General features: G+C 59.1%; 7 protein-coding genes across 7 annotated transcripts; 2 read left to right on the top strand and 5 right to left on the bottom strand.

Annotated features, from left to right (window-relative positions):
* Nucleotides 1-662: 662 nt before the first annotated feature.
* On the bottom strand, nt 663-1,031 carry DCS_03208 (uncharacterized protein; the record flags this gene model as incomplete). Its single annotated transcript, XM_040800532.1, has 2 exons — nt 663-944; nt 1,014-1,031. 2 exons carry the CDS (start codon nt 1,029-1,031, stop codon nt 663-665), a joined length of 300 nt encoding a protein of 99 aa, XP_040661415.1.
* A 46-nt stretch (nt 1,032-1,077) lies between these two features.
* On the top strand, nt 1,078-2,061 carry DCS_03207 (uncharacterized protein; the record flags this gene model as incomplete). Its single annotated transcript, XM_040800531.1, has 3 exons — nt 1,078-1,472; nt 1,536-1,871; nt 1,929-2,061. 3 exons carry the CDS (start codon nt 1,078-1,080, stop codon nt 2,059-2,061), a joined length of 864 nt encoding a protein of 287 aa, XP_040661414.1.
* Nucleotides 2,062-2,848: 787 nt separating this feature from the next.
* Nucleotides 2,849-3,505, bottom strand: DCS_03206 (uncharacterized protein; the record flags this gene model as incomplete). Its single annotated transcript, XM_040800530.1, has 1 exon — nt 2,849-3,505. One exon carries the CDS (start codon nt 3,503-3,505, stop codon nt 2,849-2,851), a length of 657 nt encoding a protein of 218 aa, XP_040661413.1.
* A 1,662-nt stretch (nt 3,506-5,167) lies between these two features.
* On the bottom strand, nt 5,168-6,830 carry DCS_03205 (uncharacterized protein; the record flags this gene model as incomplete). Its single annotated transcript, XM_040800529.1, has 4 exons — nt 5,168-5,779; nt 5,899-6,038; nt 6,098-6,422; nt 6,474-6,830. The coding sequence occupies 4 exons, from the start codon at nt 6,828-6,830 to the stop codon at nt 5,168-5,170; spliced, it is 1,434 nt and encodes a 477-aa protein (XP_040661412.1).
* A 3,297-nt stretch (nt 6,831-10,127) lies between these two features.
* On the bottom strand, nt 10,128-12,421 carry DCS_03204 (uncharacterized protein; the record flags this gene model as incomplete). The annotated part of the gene is made up of 5 exons (XM_040800528.1): nt 10,128-10,315; nt 10,387-11,148; nt 11,217-11,393; nt 11,444-12,210; nt 12,303-12,421. The coding sequence occupies 5 exons, from the start codon at nt 12,419-12,421 to the stop codon at nt 10,128-10,130; spliced, it is 2,013 nt and encodes a 670-aa protein (XP_040661411.1).
* Nucleotides 12,422-15,828: 3,407 nt separating this feature from the next.
* Nucleotides 15,829-16,215, top strand: DCS_03203 (uncharacterized protein; the record flags this gene model as incomplete). Its single annotated transcript, XM_040800527.1, has 2 exons — nt 15,829-16,028; nt 16,095-16,215. The coding sequence occupies 2 exons, from the start codon at nt 15,829-15,831 to the stop codon at nt 16,213-16,215; spliced, it is 321 nt and encodes a 106-aa protein (XP_040661410.1).
* A 1,265-nt stretch (nt 16,216-17,480) lies between these two features.
* DCS_03202 (putative trehalose-6-phosphate synthase/trehalose phosphatase) lies at nt 17,481-20,265 on the bottom strand (the record flags this gene model as incomplete). The annotated part of the gene is made up of 3 exons (XM_040800526.1): nt 17,481-18,037; nt 18,124-20,068; nt 20,140-20,265. The coding sequence occupies 3 exons, from the start codon at nt 20,263-20,265 to the stop codon at nt 17,481-17,483; spliced, it is 2,628 nt and encodes an 875-aa protein (XP_040661409.1).
* Between the last annotated feature and the right edge of the window lie 2,388 nt (nt 20,266-22,653).

Raw genomic sequence — 22,653 nt, 5'->3', positions numbered from 1 at the left:
CGCGAATGGAGGTGCAAGTACCGTGACCGCCGCCGTGACGAGGAGCGGCGTGAGGTGTGCGAGCTCCCATGCTGCGCCCGTAACCGATCCGTGCCGACACACGGTGATGACGGCGCAGGTGCGCGTACGGAGCTCCGCGCGGCAACCGTCGTCGTCGTTGGCCGCCGCATCGGATCCTTGGGTGCGCTCCTCACGATCCTTCGATCCTGGCGCTGATCCGCAAGTACGCGGCGCGCGCCGGTGGATGCGTCGAATGCCGGTACGTGCGGAGCAGGCATTGCTTGCCGAGCACCGGGCGCCTGTACATGCACTGTGCTGTAGGTACTAGGTGCGCATGCTGGTGTGCCTGTACCGTGCTGTGGCGTGCCTGTACTGTACTGTGGTGTGCCTGTACTATACTGTATGTGTGCCTGTACTGTACTGTATAGGTGCGCATGCTGGTGTCCCTGTACTGCACCGTGGCGTGCCTGCACTGTAGTGCTGTAGGTGTGCCTGTACTATACTGAATGTGTGCCTGTACTGTGCTGTGTGTGTGCCTGTGCTGTGTGTGTGCCTGTGCTGTGTGTGTGCCTGTGCCTGTGCTGTGCTGTAGGTGTGCGTGCCTGTGGTGGTCACCTTGCCGCTACGTGGGCATGGACGTACAGGTACAAGTGCTGATACCATTACGTCGTACGAACCGCACGCTCCAGGCACACCATTCGCGCCGCCGCAATGCTCGGCAGCACGCGGACCGGCCGTGAAAATTTTCGAGTGCGCGCCGGGATGAGCGACGAAAAGGCCATGGCGTGCTGGCGATTCAACCGCACCGCAAGCGACTGCTTTCTGCGCCGGGGAAGAATGGCGATGGAGTCGAGGTGGCCTGCGGTGAGGTGGCCTGCGGTGAGGTGGCCTGTGGTGAGGTGGCCTGTGGTGTGGTAAGCCGGGCCTCCAAGCACCGTCAGGAACTGCCAGCGCGGGCGAGCACAAGTACTGTACAGTACTTATGGTATGGATTATTAATACTACTAATTTACCGCTCGTCGGAGGATCATCGTCGGTCCGTCTGACCCTCCGTCCGGAGCACAGGTTCCGCCGAAAATGCATCGACAGCTCAACACCCCTCATCACGTGAACGCACCACCTTTTCTGCTCCCCCAACCGACCTCGTCCATCTGCCGGCCGCCACGTCGACACGTTGCCCTACCGCCGCCCGCCGCCGCCATGGACGACAAGGGGGACCTCGGGAACCGACGGTGCGACGAGAGAAGCGGAGAACGCGTCGACGGGCAGATCAAGTCCGAGGCCGGGAGGGCCTACTGGGAAGCCGTCGAGCCGACGGTCAACGGCATCCTCGGCGGCATCCCCGCCGTGCCGGGCTTCCAGTCCATCTCGAGGATTGATCTGCAGGGCTCCCGCACCCTCCTCGCGAGGCTCGGCATCGGTGCCAAAGCAGGCCGGGGCAGGGTGGCCTCGGCCCTCGACGGCGGTGCCGGGTACGTTTTCGACGCACGCCCGCCGTGGAGTTGGAGCGAGCGCTGACGGACGCCGCCACGCAGCATCGGCAGGATCACCGAGGGTCTGCTTCTCGACGTCGCCGACGAGGTGGACGTCGTCGAGCCCGTCACCAAGTTCACCGACGCTCTCCGCGGCAAGCCGGGCGTCCGGACCATCTTCAACGTCGGGCTCGAGGAGTGGACGCCGGCCGACGGGACGCGGTACGACCTGATCTGGACCCAGTGGTGCCTGGGCCACCTCACCGACCGTCAAGTCGTGCGGTATCTCGACGTTTGCAAGACGGTTCTGCGCGCCGGCTCCGGGCTCGTCGTCGTCAAGGAGAACCTCAGCACGAGCGGCGTCGACATCTTTGACGACACCGACAGCAGCGTGACGAGGTACGTGGACCGGTGCGTGCGTGCTTCCCCGAGGCTGACCGACGGGCCGACGAGCAGACGAGACGAGACCTTTCGGCGCATCTTTGCCGAGGCGGGACTGCGCATCGTCAAGACGGAGCTGCAGCGCGGCCTGCCCGAGACGTCGGAGACGAGGCTGTTTCCCGTGCGCATGTATGCGCTCAAGCCCTGACAAGCGCCGGCGACACTTTGAATGCGGCTGCGCGCGTGGTCGTCGTGGGCGTGGTCGTCGTGGACCGGGTCGTCCATCCCCTCAGAGGCATTTTCCCCCGTGCCTTTCCGTCGCGGCGACACAGCAAAGAAAGGACGGTCGAGGGGAGGAGGAGGGGAGAGGAGGCGGGAGACGGCTCCGACGCAACCGGCCAGCGACGGGGATGCGAACAAGAAAAACAGGGAACCCGCCCCGACACGGCATCGTCGGCATCGGCCGCGCCTCGTCGTGGGCATGCGTGGCCGTCATTCCTCGCCGCGGCAAAGGTGCCGAGGCCGCCCACGGCAGGCACACCGTCGAAATCATGTCGGGAGCCACCTTCGCCGCCGGTGCGAGCGAGAGAGGCCGGGAACCTACGCGACGAAGGCTCGTACGGCATGCATGCGGGCCATCGGAATCACGTCTGGAGCCATCCATCCCTTGCCCTCGTACAAGCATGAGGGGTGGCGGGCATGCGCGGCGAGGGCCCTGCAGCCAAACGGGTTGGTGGCCATCGGCGGAAACCATGAACAGCACAGACGCCATTCATCCGAGCATCTTGGTGCGCATCGGTGGAACAAGTACACGGCAAATTCTAGTCAACCCAGCAACCATGCTCGGCCGACGTGGTCGTGTGCATCATCCACGGAGAGCATAAAACAGCACGTGCTATTCAGCCAAACATGTTCGTGTGCATTCGTTGAAAAATATACAAACAGCTAATTCCCTCCGACGACGACGGGCAAAGCCCCGAGCACCGTTTCTCCCTCTATTTCTCCTCAGCCTGCGCGGCGCCGCCCTGAGACCCCTCGCCCCAGAACTGGGCTCGCTTCTCAAAGACAAAGGACGAGTCGCCGACGGCCGGCATCGTGTTGCGCTTGTCCACGGCGCCCCCGTCCTTCCAGTCGATGACGACCTTGGGCACCTCGGCCGATCGCTTCTCAAAGACAAAGGACGAGTCGCCGACGGCCGGCATCGTGTTGCGCTTGTCCATGGCCGAGCCCTCGTCCTTCCAGTCGATGACGACCTTGGGCACCTCGGCGGACCGCTTCTCGAAGACAAAGGACGAGTCGCCGACGGCCGGCATCGTGTTGCGCTTGTCCACGGCGCTCCCGTCCTTCCAGTCGATGACGACATTGGGCACCTCGGCCGAGCGCTTCACCATGGACGGCGAGTCGTTGTTCCAGACAATCTCGCCGTCGTCCTTGGTCACGTCTCTCGTCGATCGCTTCTCGGATACAGAGGTTATGTCGTCGCTGCGCTTGTAGGGATGCGTCCGCCAGTACTCTTGCCACGTCATCTTGCCCTCGTTGTAGGGAGTCGAGTAGAGGGTAGACGGGTCGACCTGGTACATGCCCGGCGTGGGTGCCGCATTCGCCAGTCCAGCTGCGAGGGCCACGCCGAGGGAGACGGAGGAGTAGTGCATGATGTGTCGTGTCTATCGTATCGTGCGGATTGCTGCCGAGGATGTGGATGCGGGTGTCTTGGACAAGTCGGTCGGTAAGAATGGATGAATGAATGATGGATGAAGAAAAGGACAGGTTTGCTTGCTCATGCTTCTCCTCGGGGAGGGATTCCTGCCGCTAGATATACCCGCGGCGGCACGGCAGGGAAGCCATCCTCGACCGTGGCCGCGGCTCGTCATGTCGAAACGGAGCGCGAGGGCGGCGTGTGATGCTGCGTGCCCAAAACCTGTCAATGCGAAATCAGGCACGTCGAGGAGGAAGAGGTAGGAGGAGAATCGGGGGAATCTGTGACGACGTTCCCATTCCCAAACCCTGTGGCGCAACCGCTCCACTTTTCCACCCTGCCTGTTTTCGCGGGACGGAGGGTCGCCATGCGCTAGCTGTTTTGGGTGCTAGCGCCGTCGGGCAAGATGGGCGGCGCAGGTACCAGATACTTGTGCCTTGACTTGTACCTTGGGCGTGTGGATGGCAGCCAGAGTGTCGAGGGCGTGCAAGTACGGTACTCCGTAAGTACACTGTACCAGGACTGACCCTCGAAAGTGCCGCAAGTACCTCAGCCGCAGATGCAGGTACCTCGGCGCGGAGATTGGCAGCGATGGTACGTAGCATCGAGGGCTCGGTACCTGCTCCGTGCCGCAAGTGCTCCGTCGGGGAGCGAATGGGAGTGAGCAAACAGAGTACTTGTGCCAGTCCATGAACATGTACATGTACTTGAACGTCGCGGGTCAATGGCGCAAAGACTAAGTTCATCTACCTACTGCTCGCCTAATCGCAGTACCTCCAAGCGACGTGCAGAGTGCGTACATGTACCAGTACCTCCAAGCGACCACTTATGCTGCACTAGGACAACTCGTCATCCAGCCGAATTCTTGCTGCCACGGCCATTGTGCGGACGGTACACGTCTGGATTACTCGTACGCTTGGCCCGGCCTACCTTCGAGCTCTAGGGCACTGCGAGTCGTCTCGTCAAGCACCGGTGCACAAAGTGTCGAGGGCTGCGGCGGCACAAGTATATGCCAGGATGAGCTCTTGAATGCATGTACATGTACATGTGCATGTAGTTGTACTTGTGTGCCACGTGGGGGTGGCTGCCGGCGTGTCCTCCCCAAGTACAGTACTTATGGTATACTTGTGCCAGACATGTGCCAGGTACTCGATGCCGTACAAGTTACTTGCTGTACTTGGGTTCCCGGCAGCACAGGCACCGGTACTCCGTACACCTGCAAGTACAACTACTTTCGTGCTCGTGAGCACAACGTACTTGTATGTACAATACTTGTCCACGGCAGCGTACAGGTACGTGCCGAGTACTCCGCACGGCACGCCCGCCTCTCACGCCGTGACAGGGGCACTGACCCTGACGCGCCGGCGCGGGGTGGGTCGGCACCGCATGACTGGCGGCGTGCAAGTACTGTACATGAGTGTGTACTCCGTACTCCGTACAAATACCGTAGTTCGTGCTCGACATGTACATGTACATGTCTATAGGTGCGGCGGTCTATGCCTCTGGACGTACTCGTACTTGCACCCCTCCGGCACGCGGCCGTGTGGTGTATTTTTGGCCTCGCCGCTCCGCTCGCCATCTGCACCAGTCCTTCCGGCCGGCTCGACGGCCCATGCACCTACGCCGGCGGCCTCTGCGCAGCTTCGGCCGCCGGCACTTGGGTGACGACGGCGACGGCGGCGGCACACGAAATTCCAGAGCCCCAAAGAATGGCCATTCGCGTGCGCCGACCCGGACGGGACGCGGCGGCGTTGCCTCGTTCGCAGCCTCGACGCAGGGGGATGCCCCCTCCCCTCTGAAGGCGAAACAGGCTAACAACGACGGGGGTCAACGGCAGCCCAGCGTAGGGCCGATCGCTGGCCAACCACGGGCCAACCGCAGGACGACGTCGTCGGGGGGAAAATGAACCACGTCTCATGCACCGTGGTGTCGACGCCCCTGGATGCAGGCTACCGGTGCGAGCGTTTGCGTCTTCAACATCAAACCGGCCGCAGCGCGACGTCGTTCGTTTGTCTGCGTATCCCGTGCTCGTCGGCACGCGCGGGTGCACCGCCTTGTTCGTCCCATTGTCCGGCCCGCTCCTCCCAAGGGTCGTGCGGGATGCGCCCTGTTCGATCCGCGCTGTCACGTCTCGTCGAGAAGCAAACGCGGGCGCCGTCTCGGAGGGCGGTTTCGACGAAACATGTCGTCCGAGGCAACGACGTTTGTGCCGTTCCGCGAGCGTCCGTTCCTTGCGACGGTCGTGGCGTTTCCACCTTGCATCGATGTTGCGGGAAAAAATACATCGTCAGCGGCCTGGGCCAGAAGCAAGTCTCGTCTTCAGATGATCGTCAAGCGAAGGCCGCTGACGAGGTCGCCGATGCCCCGCTGCACGTCCTCCGACCTCGCGGCTCCACACGACTCGCTCTCGAGGTGACTGACGAGTGCGCCGAGCGACTTGAAGTCCGCGCCGCAGCTGCCTGCTGGGCAGTGGTAGAGCGGTTGCTGGTCTGCGCGTCCCCGTCAGCGGCACGGCCGGCGCGGGAAGGGGGGGCATCGGATGACGTACGGACGGGCGAGCTCAGGTGCTGGCTGAGGCTGGACAGCCTGCCAAACTCGGCGTGGCAGATGTGGCATTCGTACTCGTCGCCGTTCCACGCCCGCTCGTCGGGCTCGCGCTCGTACGGGCCCGACCTTGGGTGCGCATCCTTCGACACCCACCCGTTCGGGTCCACGGATTGGACGACCTTGTGCAGTCGACGCCGGTTCAGGTGGTCGGCGACGGAGCAGGAACCGGACTCGACGTGGTGGCAGAGCCCGCCGGCCGTGGTGAAGTGGTCGTGGCAGAATGGACATTCGACGGCGCGACCGACGTGGGCGCGGGACTGCAGATGCTATCGACCGAGTGAGCGCCGGCTTGCAGGCCCGGGGGCGTTGCGTCGTACCATCTTGAGGCAGTTTTGGTTCCGGAAGAAGCGATCGCACCGTCGACAGAAGCAATGCACCGCGTGCTCGTGACGGATGCAGTCCCCCATCGTCCACCAACTGCCCCCGCACCAGGTGCATTCAAAGTCACCCTCCTGCGAGTCGTCGGCATCGTCGACGGATTCCTCCAACGCCGGCTCGATGAAATATCCCCAGTCGCCGCCGTGCTGGATGCTGAAATATCCCCAGTCGCCGCCGTCGCTCGAGCACGGCGGCGAATGGCCCTTGTCGCGGCAATGGCGATCCCGGGCCTGTCGGCCAGCCGGAAACGACTTGCAACAGGTGCCGCACTCGTAATGGACGTTGTCTTGCTTCATGATGTCGTTGCTGCGAGCCGAGGGTGTGGAAGAAAAGAAGGAGAGGGTCAAGGAGCTCGGATGGAAGGGAGGGGGAGACGTGTCGTCTGGGCGGAACATCGGAGGAACTGTGCAGCCGTGGGTTCGCCTGCGGATATGCCTGGCACCGAGTTCCCACGGTGACGGCCAAGTCCAGTCACTTGACAAAAATGACGATTCAGTTTTGGTGACGCTACTCGTACAAAGTGAATCGACATTTTTGCCACCCCACTGTAAACGCTGCACTTGAAATGCACAGCACCATGCTCCGTGCATGTACTTGAGTGCCGGTGTTGAGCTACGTGCAAGTAAGTACAGCGTGATGCGAGGTAATTTAGTGGCATTACCCCTAGGCAAGGTATCAACGACTGCCAGCATAATACTACCTAGGTAACTCACCAAGCACCTACCTAGTATGACAAAAGTGACGATTCAGTTTTGGTAGCGCTACTCGTACAAATTGAATCGACATTTTGGCCACCCAACTGCACCTGTTCCTGCGCTGCAGAGGTCCTGGGAGGGTAGCACCGCCGTCTTGCGAGTGCCCGCAGACACTGCTGGACGTCGTAGAGGTACAGTGACTCGACAAAAGTGACGATTCAGCTTTGGTGGTGCTACTCGTGCAAGTTGAATCGATATTTTTGCCACCCCACTGTACCCGCCGTCTTGCGAGTGTCCGCAGACACTGCTGGACGCTATAAGTAGAGGTGCTGCAGTGACTCGACAAAAGTGACGATTCAGCTTTGGTGGTGCTGCTCGTACAAATTGAATCGACATTTTTGGCTACCCCACTGTGCGTGCTGTACTCGGAACGCACGGTATTACCATGCTCCGTGCATGTATTGAGTACCAGTGTTTACGCGATGTAGTGGTGCCCCTAAGTACTAAGTAACCAAGCACCTACCTAGTAGTACCTGTCAAGGACTTCCCCACGATGCCGCTCCGGCAACTTGGACCTCCTAGGTACACGTGCAGTGCATTCTCGCCTAATTGCAGGCCTGTAGGTACTGTTGGCTCAGCGGCCACCGCACCGTCGAATGCCTGCGTGCTCCGTACACGACTGCCAAAGGATCCCATCGCATCGTCACCAGGATCGATGCTGCAAACTACGACTTGGAAAGGTCCATCGGCCGATGCAGTCTGTGCCTCGTCGATTTTAGTTTTCCGTAGTTCTCCGCCGACTCGCCGTAAAGGATTTCCTTGCGTCCACGGCCGTCGGCTGGCGGCCCAGCTCCGGGCTGCTGCGAGGATGCCATGCGCACTGTACCCGCTACATCCATGGTAGCGCATGGTACGCAGGGTCGGGCGTCTCCGGGCCGGGTGCACCGCCGGTGAGCAGGTAGTCTTCATACAGTACTCCGTACCGAGTACAGCACCGAGTATTACAGCACCGAGTATTACAGCACCGAGTATTACAGCACCGAGTGTTACAGCACCGAGTGTTACAGCACCGAGTGTTACAGCACCGAGTGTTACAGCACCGAGTACTACAGCACCGAGTACTCCGTACAGCACCGACTATTATTAATTACAGCACCGAATAATACAGCACCGAGTACGGCACCGAGCACGCACCATGTACAGTGCCAAACACGCAGCACAGTGCGATTCCATCAGGTTCGCTCCACACATCGGCACCGCCTGCACATGTCGATGCAGTACAGCTTGTGCTTGTAGGCATCAGTGCGCCGTACGAATAACATTCGGCACTTCCCGCCAAGCACAGTGCGGTGCCGAGTGCGGCGAGAAAAACACTGTATGGCGTGCTGGCATCGGCTGGCCCTGTCATGCCGCATATTCACAATCGTCCGTCGACATCTTCACAACCGTCCGTCGACATATTACAACCGTCCGTTGACATCTTCACGACCATCCGTCGACATATTTACAATCGTCCGTCGACAGCTTCACAACCGTCCGTTGACATACTCACGACCGTCCGTCGACATATTCACAACCGTCCATCGACATACTCACAACCGTCCGTCGACATCTTCACAGCCATCCGTCCACATTCGTCAGTCTGCCATCGAATCGACTCGTCCACACGACAGAGGCATGCGTGCATCTCGACAAGTGCGTTCTTCGACCTTCTTGCACCCGCCGCGGAGAATCATCGAAGCGGGCGAAGCAAAAATGCTGGCAAGCATCTCCACGAGGCCAGAGTGGCATATGTCATACGGTCGCTGCCAATGATCGGTGCCGCTGTCCGGTTGTGACGAATCTTGGGACGATGAGCAACGTGTCGACCGGCTCGGATGAGCATTCCAGACTTGCCGACGAAACGCTTCCAGCCGGAGCGTATTGGAGGACCTCCGTCCCTGCGCCCGCCCATTTCGTCTCCCCCTCCAGGCACGACAAACAGTTTTCACCGGTTGCTGTCCTGCGGCAACACATCCACCCGTCCGTCGTCGTTGTCCCGCCTGGGTGACGGCCGTGTTTACTACCATTCTACGATTCCTCAGTCAACCTTCTCACACCTACGTGGTCTTGCATCTCCCCGTCTTCTTCGCCGCTGCGTCGGGATACCATCGGAACTTGCTCGTCGTATTGCCCTGGACTGTCGTCCTGGTCGTCCTTCTTACGCCTACATGGTCTTGCATCCCCCCATCGTCGTCATTTCGCCTGGGTGACGGCCGTGTTTACCACCATTCTACGATTCCTCGGTCATCCTTCTCAAACCTACGTGGTCTTGCATCTCCCCGCCGCCGTCGTCCCGCCTGGGTGACGGCCGTGTTTACTACCATTCTACGATTCCTCCGTCATCCTTCTCACGCCTACGTGGTCTTGCATCTCCCCGTCGTCTTCTTCGCCGCTGCGTCGAGATACCATCGGAACTTGCTCGTCGTATTGCCCTGGACTGCCGTCCTGGTCGTCCTTCTCACGACTACGTGGTCTTGCTTCTCCCCTTCCGTCGTCGTCGTCCCGCCTAGGTGACGGCCGTGTTTACTACCATTCTACGATTCCTCAGCCATCCTTCTCAAGCCTACGTGGTCTTTTATTTCCCCTTCGTCGTCTTCGCTGCCGCATCGGGATACCGTCGAAGCTTGCTCCTCGCATTGCCCTGGACTGCCGTCCCGGTCGTCCTTCTCACGCCTACGTGGTCTTGCATCTCCCCGTCGTCTTCTTCTCGGGATACCGTCGAAACTTGCTCGTCGTATTCGGACTGCCGTCCCGGTCACTTTTCTAAAACGCCGGCAGTGTCTGGTAGGAAGCTGCCGCTGCTGCTGCCCATGGCTCGCTCGGCACACGCGAGGGCCGCATCCGTCACATCTCCCCTCAAAACTCCTTGGCATCCTTCACCTCCTTTCCGGTCTTGCTGTCGATCCAATGCCAGTCTCTCATCTGGATCGTGTGCTTGAAATCCGACGGGTGGTTTTCGCGCTCGAACCACTCATAGACGTCCTCGTACCGATCAAAGATGGCTTCCCTGCCGGAGCCCGCGCACTGCCCCTTGATGATGATGCCTGTCGGGTGCCTGCCGTCAGCGAACCAGGAGCCGGAGGGGAGGGGGGTGCGAAGCCGACGGCGACCTTACCTGCCGTCTTCCACCAGTCGGCCGCCCATCCGGTCTCATGCGCGTGCGAATGCACGTCGAAGAAGCGAATGTCGCGCACCGGCACGGGGTCCTCGCCAAACACCTTCTTGAGGTCGACGACGGGCGAGTGGGCCGTGCCTCTCGACGGCGTCTCGGCGACCATGGTGTCGCTGTATTTGCCTTCGTTTTCGAAGCGCACAAACAGGTCGTCCCACGTTCCGGCGTCGATGGAGTTGCTGAGCGTAAAGTCGACCTCGAGCCGCTTGAAGTGGCTGCACTCGACCGACGTCTTCCAATCCTTGGCCGAGACCTCGCCCGACCACGAGTGCCGGGCCTCCTTGTTCTCCGACGCAAACTTGTCGAGCACCCGCTCCGTGAGCGAACCGGCGCACCGCCCCTTGAGCTTGATGCCCTGGAGCTTCCACAGGTCGCCGCCCCAGGTGCTGTCGCGCTTCTGCTTGATCTCAACCTTGCCGATGTGGTCGACGGCCACGGCGCCCGTGCCGAACGTCTCGTTCAGCTTAATGTCCTGCCACTCGTGGAATCCCGGATCCGGCGACGATGCTATCGTGTGCTCCTCGCCGTCGCCAAAGGCGAGCACGAGCGTGTCCCACGTCCCTTGGTACGCGCCGTCGCCGAGCTGCACGCCCAGCTTGAGCTCGTCAAAGTGCGTGCACTCCCGAGGGAGGACGCCGGGCAGCGTCTGGATCTTCTTTCGAAACGCGGCCAGCTTCTTGCAGCAGCGGCCCGTCTTGGCTCTCCCTGCGCCCGAATCGTCAGCTCGCACGCCAACGCCCGCGTCGATGATGCCCGAGCAGGTGGATGCGTACCCTTGTTCCGCCCCGTCGGCTTCGCCCCGGCACCCGCCCTCTTCGAGAGAAAGCCCAACGAGCAGTCGCCCGGGTTGATGCCCTGGAAAATCTCCTGGACCAAGCGATGTCCCTCGGGGTAGAGCGCATCCAGCAGGTCGGGGCCCAGGTCCATGTAGTACCGAATCGCGTCCCCGGCTTCGTTGCCATTCGTCAGCACCGCCCGCGTCGACCGGCTCTTTGCTTACCTTCGCTCTCCCCACTATCGTCGGCAGACCCGTGCCCGGAAGATGGTCCCGGGATGTCTTGTCTTGGCGGCAGCGACTCGAACGCCAGCGGGAACGTGCCCAGGATGGCGTGCATCTCCTCGCTATCCATCCATTCGTTCGCCGCGTGAAGCGCCGCATCCACGTCGCCGTCTTCGCCCTCGCCGTCCTCCAACTCGGGCGGGAAATCCGTGCTGACGTAGCAGCGGGACGCCCAGGCCGAGCGCTCATACCGCTCCCTGTCGTATTCGGGATTCGGCATCAAGTCGGCCTCGTCGATTCTGCCGTTCCGCATCCGTCCGTATCTCCGAATCTGCCTCCAGTGGGCACCGCCGAGGGCGAAAACCTCGCCCTCGGGATAGCCGTCGTCGAGGATGTTGGGCGTTGCGTGGATCTCGTAAAACCATTCTCCGTACAGCTCCGACGTGGTCCTCTCGCGAGCCATGGACACAAAGGCGGTTTGGTAGTTGAATCCATCGTCCCAAAAACCATCGAGACTGCAGCCGCTGGGGCCTGAGCGGTAATGACGACTGATCGAGTATGCGTCGTTGGAATTTTGCCAACCGTCGCCACGGGGCTGGAAGCCTCCATCGGCCCTGATTTCTCTCGGAGACCGAAAGTCGCCCCGAAAAACAAAGGAACCGCCGTTGGCACCCGGAGGGTTTCTGCGGACGAGCCCGTCTTCGGGTACGATGCCGCCATGGCAGATGCCCAGCAGCAGGGGAAGTAGGGCTTTGGTCCAGAGCATCCTTGACGAGGTGAATTTGCCTTTGGTCTGCCCGGCTCGATGGCTCGCGGGCAGAGTCAACCTTTTATGTCCGGCCTAGAATAAGGCTTGGACGATTTGCGAACCGTCGAACCGTCTCGGACCGAAAAGACAACGGCGAGAAGCAACATGACGCCATCATCGACTCGTTCGCTGCCAACTCTGCCGACGCCAACGCGGTGGGATAACAGCATGATGGCGCGACGAGCATCGATTCAATATACAAGCGTGACATATTTGACAACTCACCGATGTCATGCGTCAGTCGTGCTGGATGAATGATTGCCAAGCTTTCACTCTGATCGTCTGCAAACCTTGTGGCTCGCGAAGCCGCAGAGAGGCAAACCTGTACACTGCGGCAACGTGCCGTCGAATGTTGGCCTTCATGGAGCCATCCGTTTCGGTATCTGCATGGAGCTGTTTGGTTGCGTACTGAAATCAGGCTTGCCCGCTCTCGAACCCATGAATGATGCAACAGCATGGATAGCGTTGAGTCAATACCCCGGCCATTCAAAACTCTAGAATGTGCAAAATTTAAAAAACCGGTGCACAGACTTGTTGCACCAAGACGAGCACACGCTCGTACTCGCATATGCGTCTTGTCTCTTTTTCGGAAAGCCGCCCTCGCAGGAGCCGCAGTCGGCACTGCATGAGCGACATGACCATGGCGCGGAATGGATCAATACCTCGTCATTGCGCGAGCAAGTTTTTCTTTCTCATGCTAATTTGGAATGGCATCACACCAGGCCCTGTCACTATTTTTAAGCGTTTATGCGTAAGGTGAATTTTATGTCAAAGAATATGTCCACGGCATCTAGCATGTCCCACGGCATCGAGCACATCCGTGGCAACTGGCACGTTCATGGCAACTGGTACAGATATGGCAACTGGCACAGATATGGTAACTGGCACGTCCATGGCATCCGCCACGCCCTTGGTGCGACGCACATGTTGTTGACGTCCATTTGGTGCTACAGATGGCAGTGTGAGCCTCCAGCTACCGCCACGACGGGTCCTGCGGTCACAGCAGCCCACTCGCCCTATTCCTGACGAGGCCTCGGTTCCTGTTGAATCTTTCGCATCCAGCAGCCCTCGGACAGTCCCGGCAACTCCACTGTCACGATGGGATGAGCATTGGTTCTCGTCAGGAGTTGACGCTGGCATCTCGACGTTGTGATGACTCGGTGCTTGAGGCGATCAAAACGGCCTCGGCAGTCACCGCTGCCTTGGCCGTTTCAACAGCTCCATTCCATTCGGCTAGCGTTCACAACTGCCCCTACCCGACGGCGTGATGGCCCAGATACACTGTCAGAGATGTATTGCAAACAAGACGCCTGGCACCAAAGGAACGATGATGCGAGAAATAGAGACAACCAAGATTTTCGGACGGTGTGCGACTATAGTAGTGCAGGGCTGAGAATAATTGCTCTTGAAGTGAGGCAAATTGGAAACCTTGGTTATAGTGATTGGACCAGGAAAAACATGTCATATGTTGACGGGGGTGCATCGGAAACGATGGTCTACATGACAAGGAATTATTGCGCAAGCCTTTCTAACAAGTCAAGTCATTTTTGAGAGCCGGAGTGCCGTTGAGAATGAAATTGAGGAAGCAGGCCATTTATCCAAGCCAACTGTGGATGGAAGAACACGGATACATGACGGGACCAGGAATGCCCGATTGCACATCTTGGGTGGCATACGTCTGAAAAGGATGTGACGACTAGACGACGCAATCGCGAATAGGGTTGCTCCGCGACTCCTTGCAACTAGGCGAGGTATTTCTGAGGTCGAGAGAGCCGTTGAGGAGGACAGGGAGCAACAACGGGCGCCATGCTCAAGACGATTGAAGATTGCAGACATCTTGCTACTACACACATGCACTCAATGATGGCAACGATGGCAACGAGGCCTGGGGGGGGTGTTTTGCGAATTATCGGATCAGTGGTGGAATGTGATGATATCATCGTCGGCACTTGACTGATATGATCCACTTCGAACTGACTTTGACATGGACCATGCGCCTCCGCAGCTGCCACTTACGCGAATGAGGCCATATCGGAACAAGGACTCGGCACGGCCATAGTCTGGTAAAGTACCCAGAGCTCAAAATTATTGATGAAAAAGACCGTTGAGGGGGGGGGGGGGGGGGGGGGGAGTTCGCACATCGCCTCCTTGGCAGCTCAGGCGCTACATCTTCATCAGCTGCTCCGAGGCATCTTGTCCCAGGGAAACCATGATGAATGCAAGGGCTGACCATGAAGTTTCTGCGTCAACGGACCGGAAATATAAAGAATACTCACATTTCCATTCAATGAGTTTCCAAATCGATGTGGTGCTGGCAGGCTTGACCACCCGACTTGGCCACGACGGTCAGGGAATGATTCTACAAGGCAGCCCCTTGTCGAGCAAACCAAACGATTGAAGAGAGTGACCAACCTCTAGTGATGGATGGTTCAGATGGTCCCCTATCCACCGAAATAATGCAAGGTTTGGGTATTCTAATTCAAACGCCGAAGTAACCTAGGTTCGTGTACGTCAAGTGATGTGCCACATTATCTCCGGACCACTCCAACCTTGGCTCAGTATGGATACTGCTTGGATGACACGAGAGAGACGTATGCAAAGTGGACGGCGATGGCTCGATGCAATGAATTTACATACTGCGGGCGCGGGCTACGCAACGTCTCCTGATTTCCCGGAGCTTGTGTGGTTCATGAGGGAATAATACAATAAACTTCTTGCAAGCTACCGGATTACCAAGAGTACGGCCATTAACGGGACCGACAATCATTGCCAAATCAGAATCCACCCCCGTACATGGGTTGACATGCGCGGGGATGGTGGAGGGTCAAACAACAATCCTGGCACATGCCACAGGGATGGTGTGGGTGTCGTCGCGACGTGGTCAGACTATGTTCGTACAGGCAGTTGTATTCCTTGATCCAGGAATGAAACCCTCCAATAGTTGCGCAAAGGTGCGGCGTACCGGAGGCGATGGTACTCCTGTTTCGTCGCTACTTTGCGATCAATACCGGCGGTGCGACAGGTATGAAACATGGTGTTTCTGACGATCATTTGATTCTCATCGGCATGCTCTAGAAACCACAGACGAACCGTGTTGTCGAAAGAGCCAAACAAGCAGAGATGGGTGACGGCAAATATTCACTCTCGATTGCGTCAAGGGAACAATGCTGATTTTGCTCGTTTGTATAGATGTTTCAGATTGTACGACAGATATTTTGCTTCACCGAGGCCGGCCGTGATGCTCGAGTTTCACGGCCGTCGACATGACTGAGACAGTGAGGCGGTGTGATTCAAGTCAGCGGCAACGTGAGAACTCGGTCGACGTTGCTGCAGTTACTTTTGCGTCAGCACTTGCCCATGACCGTCGATGGAGTGCAACCTGGGTGTCACCCTTGGCCGGTTACGTGGCGTGATTCGTGGTGTGTGCGTCAGCAAAGGATGCTCTACCACGATGCAAAGGACAGGCCGATTCCGCTTGAAGCAGGTATAAAGCAACTGCATCTCGCCGGCAAGACTGCCTCTCGCCCTTCCTCTGTCACTCGCACACGCACCTCTCTCGACATCCGCTCTGGTGAAAATGAAGTTTACATCTGCCATCGCTGCCATCGCCCTTGGTCTCGCCAGCGTCAGCGTCGCCAGTCCTACACCCGACGATGGCTTCACCGTAGATCCGCGTGACAACATCCTTGAACCGCGCAAGGGCTGCTCCGGACAGCGCACCAACGAGGACAAATGCAGCGGTAGACGCCTGGGTCCGCAGAACTCCTTTCACAACTGGTATGCAGCATGAACCTCCAAGAACATGACGATGCGGCGGAAGATTGGCTAACGCCGAGACCATAGCAAGAATCGAGATGGAAAATGCTGCGCGAAGAACAAGGATGGATCCGGTGGCCTCGACGCTTCCAGGGGTGTTGGAAGAGAGGATTGCGGCTATTGCTTCACGGGCAAATGCAAGGCTTAGAGGGTGAAACGGAGAATCGTCCTCTCCCTCTCTTGCGTGGCATGAATAGTCACGCACCACTGTATGGGGAAACTGTCCATGAAGATATAGTAAATACACTGCATCACATCCTCGGCCGGCGGGTTCAAGAATCGGAGCATCTAGACAATCGATATTGAATTCCTCGTCGCTTCCACCGCACCGTGGCCAACTAGCTGCCCCGGGGCAATCCTCTTGGTGAGATTAGACAGGGCAGAGAGAGGTCGATATTGTCTCTGCTTTCTTTATGCCGACTCTGATTCGGACAAGCCCATGGGGGGGACGGCACTACTCCCGTGCGGCCGCTCGAAGCTTCGTTTGTTCGTCGGCCCCCTCGCTTGAGGCGCGCAACCCTGGTTTGCGGGCCCGTTCAGCCGCAATCCTGTCACCTGGACATTCGGCCCGTCCTTGACAGCCGCATACGCGACAGGGGAATCGATGAACGATGCCAGTTTGCAGCGGGTCCACGAGCCAGTACGTGATGACGCCCCCGACGGCATCCAAAACTTAATTCTCGAGCGTCCACAGTTGGAGAGCGAGGCCTCGACGCGGACGCAAGAATAACGACCGCGAAACAATAGGGGCAAGGATCAGCAGACACCAAGCCTCTTTGTAGCGAGGTACAAGTACGATATGTTCTTACAGCCAGCAGTTGAAGTGCCGCTGCAAGAATCGAATGGGTGGCGAAAAAACCGTTGAAGCCGGCGCGGGCCGGAACGACCCGCTCGGCTACCCCGCACCGTCAGCGTCTAAAGCGCTTGAGCCCCACCATGACGAGGGCCGATGATTCGCCAGCCGCACGATACGCCGAGCCGACGGTCCGACCGACATTCCGGCCCATCCGCTCCGTTCGTGCCGACGTCACCTTCTGCAAGCATGCGTGCTGACTGTGCCCAATGGAACCAATCGCATGACGAACACGGCCGTCGCCGACTCGGTCATCGGCCGTCGCGACATGGTTGCCTGGGGAAATGTACGGCCGACGTGGACCGGGATCCCCGGCTTCCTCGGCCGTCACACCAGGGTCTGATGTGAAGAAATTTGCTCATTCATTACGTAGCGTACGACGAGCAGCTATGGCCCATGCCGAGCCATGGCCTCACCCGTGTTCGTACCTTTCCCCTCTGCCTAGACCCATCCATCTCCAACGCGCGGCGCAGGCGAGAGCAAAGGCCGCCATGTGTATTCGTCACCGTTCCGTCTCTATCCGTGTATATCCGTCCAGATCCATCCACGGTCGATGGTGGTCACCTTTCCTCCGAGGGAATGTGTCCCTCCACCGCGCTCAGCGCGCCGAGGTTCACCTCGCCGAGCCGCTCCGGACCCGAGGGGCCGACGGAGCCGGCGAGGAGGGAGACGCAGTCGATGACGTCTTCGGGCTCGAGGAGATGCCACTTGGCCAGCGTCACCTTGGTGCTGGCGCCGACGGTGACGGAAAAGACGTGGTCGGCGTCGAGGACGGGTCCGGAGGCGCCGTTGAGGCTGCGGAACATGTCCTCGTCGGTGAAGTCGTCACCCATGCAGAGGGCGAACTCGACCCGTCCGGGGCTCGGCTCCCGCTCCTTCGGCGTCGCCTGCGGGTTGTGGTAGGTGGAGATGAGCCGCTTCGCGATCTCGCCCTTGTTGATAAAGGTCGGCCGCACCTCGATGTTGGCCTTGCCCGGCATCACCTCGACCTCCCACTTCGTGCCGACGCCCGACTCGAGCTCCTTGTGGCACTGCCGCGACATGTGGACGCCCTGCTCGGGATCGGCCTGCCGGTAGTGCCACGTGAGCGCGCAGCGTTTCCGTTCGATGAAGGAGCCTACGAGGCAAAGGACGGCGTCAGCTCGGCTCGTCCGAGGACGCGCCGCCGGTCCAGCATCGGCCTCGCGGGGGGGGGCGACATACCTGGCACCCTGTCGGTGTACTTTTGAAAGACGTGCATGACCTCGGCTTGCCAGCCCATATCGAAGGATTCGGCGAGGTTGATCCACGTCTGCGAGCCCGGGTTCCTCATGAAGCTGCCGTGCTCGGCCGAGAAGCCAAGGCCGGCGATGTGGCCGAGGTGCTGCTTGAGAAACTCCTGGTCGCGGCCCGAGATGATCCAGACGGCATTCCTGTCGTCCGAGGCGAGCATCTTGAGGGAGCGGATGATGCGCTCCGACGGCACGGCCGCGCTCGGCTCCCGCACGATGGGCGTCAGGGTGCCGTCGTAGTCGAACATGAACAGCCGCCGGCCGGCCGACCGGTACCGCGACAGCAGCAGGGCGCGGTCGAGCAGGGGCGTCGCGTTGGCGGCGGCGGCGTCGCCGAGGACGCTGCGGACCTTTCGGAGGAAGCCGTCGGTCCACGACTGCACGTTGTGGGTGGTGACGTGCCGGTAGAGGCTCGCCTGCATGGCGGCCCGCCGGTCGGCCGACATGGTCAACGCGCCGTCGATCTTCCGGGCGACGTCGCCGAGGTCCCAGGGGTTGATGTGGATGGCGTCGCGGAGGCTGCCGGCGGTGCCGCTGAACTCGGAGAGGATGAGGGGTCCGTGGCCGTGCTTCTGGCAGACGACGTACTCGAGGCTCGTCGTGTTCATGCCGTCGCGGACCGAGGTGATGAGGCCGATGTCGGCGGCGCGGAGCAGGGCAAAGTACTCGTCCTGGCTCAGGTACTGGGGGTAGTGCTGGACGGGGGAGAAGCCGAGGCTGCCGTACTGGCCGTTGATCTTCATGACGAGCTCGTTGACGCGGCTCGCGATCTTGTCGTCGCCGTCGTCGCGCTCGGCGTTGGCGTCGACGGTGGTCGGCGACGTCACCTGGATGAGGACGACCTTTTCGCGCCACTCGGGGTAGGCTTCGAGGAAGCGCTCAAAGGCTTGCAGCTTCTGGGCGACGCCGCGGACGCTGTCGAGCCGGTCGCGGCCGACGATGATCTTCTTGCCGCCGTAGAGCTTCCTGAGGGCGTCGTGCTTTGCCGTGACGGAGTCGGCGTCGGCCCAGGACTCGACCTTGGCGGCGTCGATGCCGATGGGGAAGACGGCGACCTCGATGCGGGCGCCGTAGGCGTCGATGCCGAGGGCGTCGGAGGGGAAGCCGAGGATGCGGGTGCAGCAGCTGAGGAAGTGGCGGGCGTAGCCGTAGGACTGGAAGCCGACGAGGTTCGCGCCGAGGACGCCCTCGAGCACCTCCTTGCGCCGGGGCAGGCAGCGCAGGAACTCGCTGCTCGGGAAGGGCGCGTGCAGGAAGAAGGAGACGTACATGGCCGGGATGCGCTGGCGCAGCATGCTCGGCAGGAGCATGAGGTAGTAGTCGTGGACGACGACGACGTCGCCGGGCTTGTAGGCCTCGATGATCTTGTCGGCAAACCGTTGGTTCAGGCGGTAGTAGTCGGCCCACTGGACGCGCTCGCGTCGGCCGTCGGTCGGCTCGTGCTGCTTGTAGTGGAAGAGGTTGTAGAGGTCGTGCTGGGCGAAGCGGCGCCACCGGCCCTGGTCGGCGAGGAGGACGCCGTCGGCGTCGGCGTCGGCGTCGTCGGCGAGCCAGACGGGGATCGTGCGGATCGTCTCGCTGTGCGAGAGCTGGTGCTCGAGACGAGCCTGGTCCTGCTTCGGTATCCAGAGGCCGTCGACGAGGGGCGGCGTCGGCAGACGGGTGCTCGCGTCGAAGGGGACGGGCGCCGAGAGGGCGTTGAGGGAGGGGCGGGCGGCCGAGGTCGAGGCCGAGGACGACGTCGGGTCGGAGGCGGCGGCGGGCGGTTCGATCTCGCCCGTCCAGGCGACGACCGTGTGGTTCCAGGGGGTCGCGTCGGAGGAGAGGTAGGCGAAGGAGTCGAAGAGGGCCGACTGGCCACGGCGGGGTTTGAGGTCCTGCAGAGGTCGTCGGTTAGCGGAGCGAAGCCCACGGGGTCGGGACGGCCTCGGCCTCGCCGCACGCGCACCCAGTCAGCCCCCTTGTGGTAGGTCAGGGCGTGGGGGATGTTGAAGGTGGCCGAGATGATGTTGCCCGTCAGGGCGAGGTCAGGGTCGGCGGCGCGAATCTCGGAGAGAGACTCGCGGCGCGCCATGGTCGGCAGGAGCGGCAGCAGGCGGCGTCGACGGCGTGTCGCGGATGGATGCTATGACGGGGCGACGATGACGATATTTTGCGGCGGCGAAGCGGGGGAGGGGGGGTTGAATTTCAAAGGCCCTGACCGCTTCGGCGAGGCAAGCTCTGGCGGGCACCAGCCGGGGGCGAGCGACGGCGTGTTGGTGCCGGACGACAGGGTGAGAGAAGGGAACGGAGACGGAGGTCGGCGTCGGCGCAGGGATCAAGGTGCATTCGGATCCGTCGACGGGAGCGGCATGCCCGACTGGGGGATGGTGGTGATGGAGGAGAGGGCGAGAATGGAGGTTGAGGTTGGGGATGCTTCAACGTCGCACCGCCCGGCAGTATTAAGGATAGCAGCACAAGTACAGCACAAGTACAAGTACTTGGGATGGCAGCTCCCCCGCACTGTGGGTGGGCCTACGGCAGCTGTGACAGGGCCCAGTACGCTGCTTGCACTGTAGATGTGTGTTACTTGCACTGTAGATGTGTGTTACTTGCACTGTAGATGTGTGTTACTTGCACTGTAAATGTGTGTTACTTGCACTGTAGATGTGTGTTACTTGCACTGTAGATGTGTGTTACTTGCACTGTAGATGTGTATCACTTGCACTGTACGGAGTAAATGTGTATCACTTGCACTGTAGATGTGTATCACTTGCACTGTAAACATGTATTGCTTGCACTGTACGCATGTATTACCTGCACTGTAAACGTGTACGTGCAAGTACAAGTACAGTACCTACGGGTACGTGCCCTATTCCGTGACAGCCTCGTAACCGGATGTCAAGGTGCCGACAGACTGTTAGGGTAGCGATCATGTGAAGCACCTTCGTTCCGGTCAGTAATATATAATGCAAACACAGTAGCTATTCAAACATAACACAAGGCATTGTGTAGTGTTTAATATAAGAGCCTGTAGAAGTACAAAAAGCTAGTACATACAACAGTATGTATAGAGTCAAAAAGCTAGTACATATAACAGTATGTGTTGAGTACAAAAGGCATACTAGACAGTAAGGCACTATTACGCTAATATATATTGTCGCTTAACATGTATTGCTACTCAACATACATTACTACTCAACATACATTGCTACTTCAATATATATTGCTACGTAACATATATTGCTACTTAAAAGGCAGCGATTGAGGCAGCGATTAAGGCAGTGATTAAGGCAGTGATTGAGGCACGATTGAGGCAGCGATTGAGGCAGCGATTGAGGCAGTGATTAAGGCACGATTGAGGCAGCGATTGAGGCAGCGATTGAGGCACGATTGAGGCAGCGATTGAGGTAGCGATTGAGGCAGCGATTGAGGCAGCGATTGAGGCACGATTGAGGCATGATTGAGGCAGCGACTGAGGCACGATTGAGGCACGATTGAGGCACGATTGAGGCAGCGATTGAGGCAGTAATTGAGGCAGATAGAGGTGCAACGAGAGTTGGTATTATTTATAGAGCGATCATTAGGTACGACAGTACAGTATATTGAGAAGTAACAGCTGTTGGTTGTACAAATGACTGTTAACTATATATAAGACTATTAACTGTATATAATGTTATGATATTAGGCTTTGCCTAATAGTGCTATGTCCTAGGATAGAGTCACGTGCAGAAGCACGTGACTTGCTCGCCCTATGACTAAGCGGGCATTGGAGTATAAGTACTCCAATGCCTTGAACTTCGAGTTAGAGTTCTGTAGATTTCTTAACAACTCTTTCCGACCACTAGATACTGGTAGTACTAGTGACTCCATAACACATATATGCTATGTAAGGACATAGAAATAATGGACTGATTCTAGTATCAGATGCTTGAGGTGTATATATTTGTGTTTCTTGAGAGCTACATAGACTTGACATCTTATTGCTACCCTAGAGCTGCTCTTCCTGTTTCTGGGTTTTTTTTTTTGGTTAAGCAGTACCTAAGTGAGCTGCTGATGGCCCTTGAGGCACAGTATGGCCCGATGCATAGCTGGGCGAGCGGAGACTGCAAACAAATACGCCGCCTAACCAAACGCACCGCTACCCTAGCTATAGGGCGGCGAAAAGAAAGGAAAGGATAAAAGTTTCCGCCCAATGCGTGTAGCCGAATCCCCAAATCCCCGACGAAACTTGCAAAACTTGCATTTTTCGTTGAGGAATATTTTGCAGCCGCCCAGGCTCCTATGCGGCCGATACAACATCGTATTCGTCGACTCATTCGTTCCGCCGTATGCTCGTATTCTTTACGACCCGCTTGGCGCGCGGCGGCAGATCCTTTTTATAGCACCTTTTTGACTCGACGATCGGTACCTAGGCGGGGGCGCCCGTACTAATACGCCTAGGTTTTCCGAAAAAGCAGACGGCTAGGCTAGTTCCGGCACC

The sequence above is a fragment of the Drechmeria coniospora genome, chromosome 01, assembly GCF_001625195.1.
Source record: "Drechmeria coniospora strain ARSEF 6962 chromosome 01, whole genome shotgun sequence".
Lineage (NCBI taxonomy): Eukaryota > Fungi > Ascomycota > Sordariomycetes > Hypocreales > Ophiocordycipitaceae > Drechmeria > Drechmeria coniospora.
This window is presented reverse-complemented; position numbering and strand designations above follow the sequence as displayed.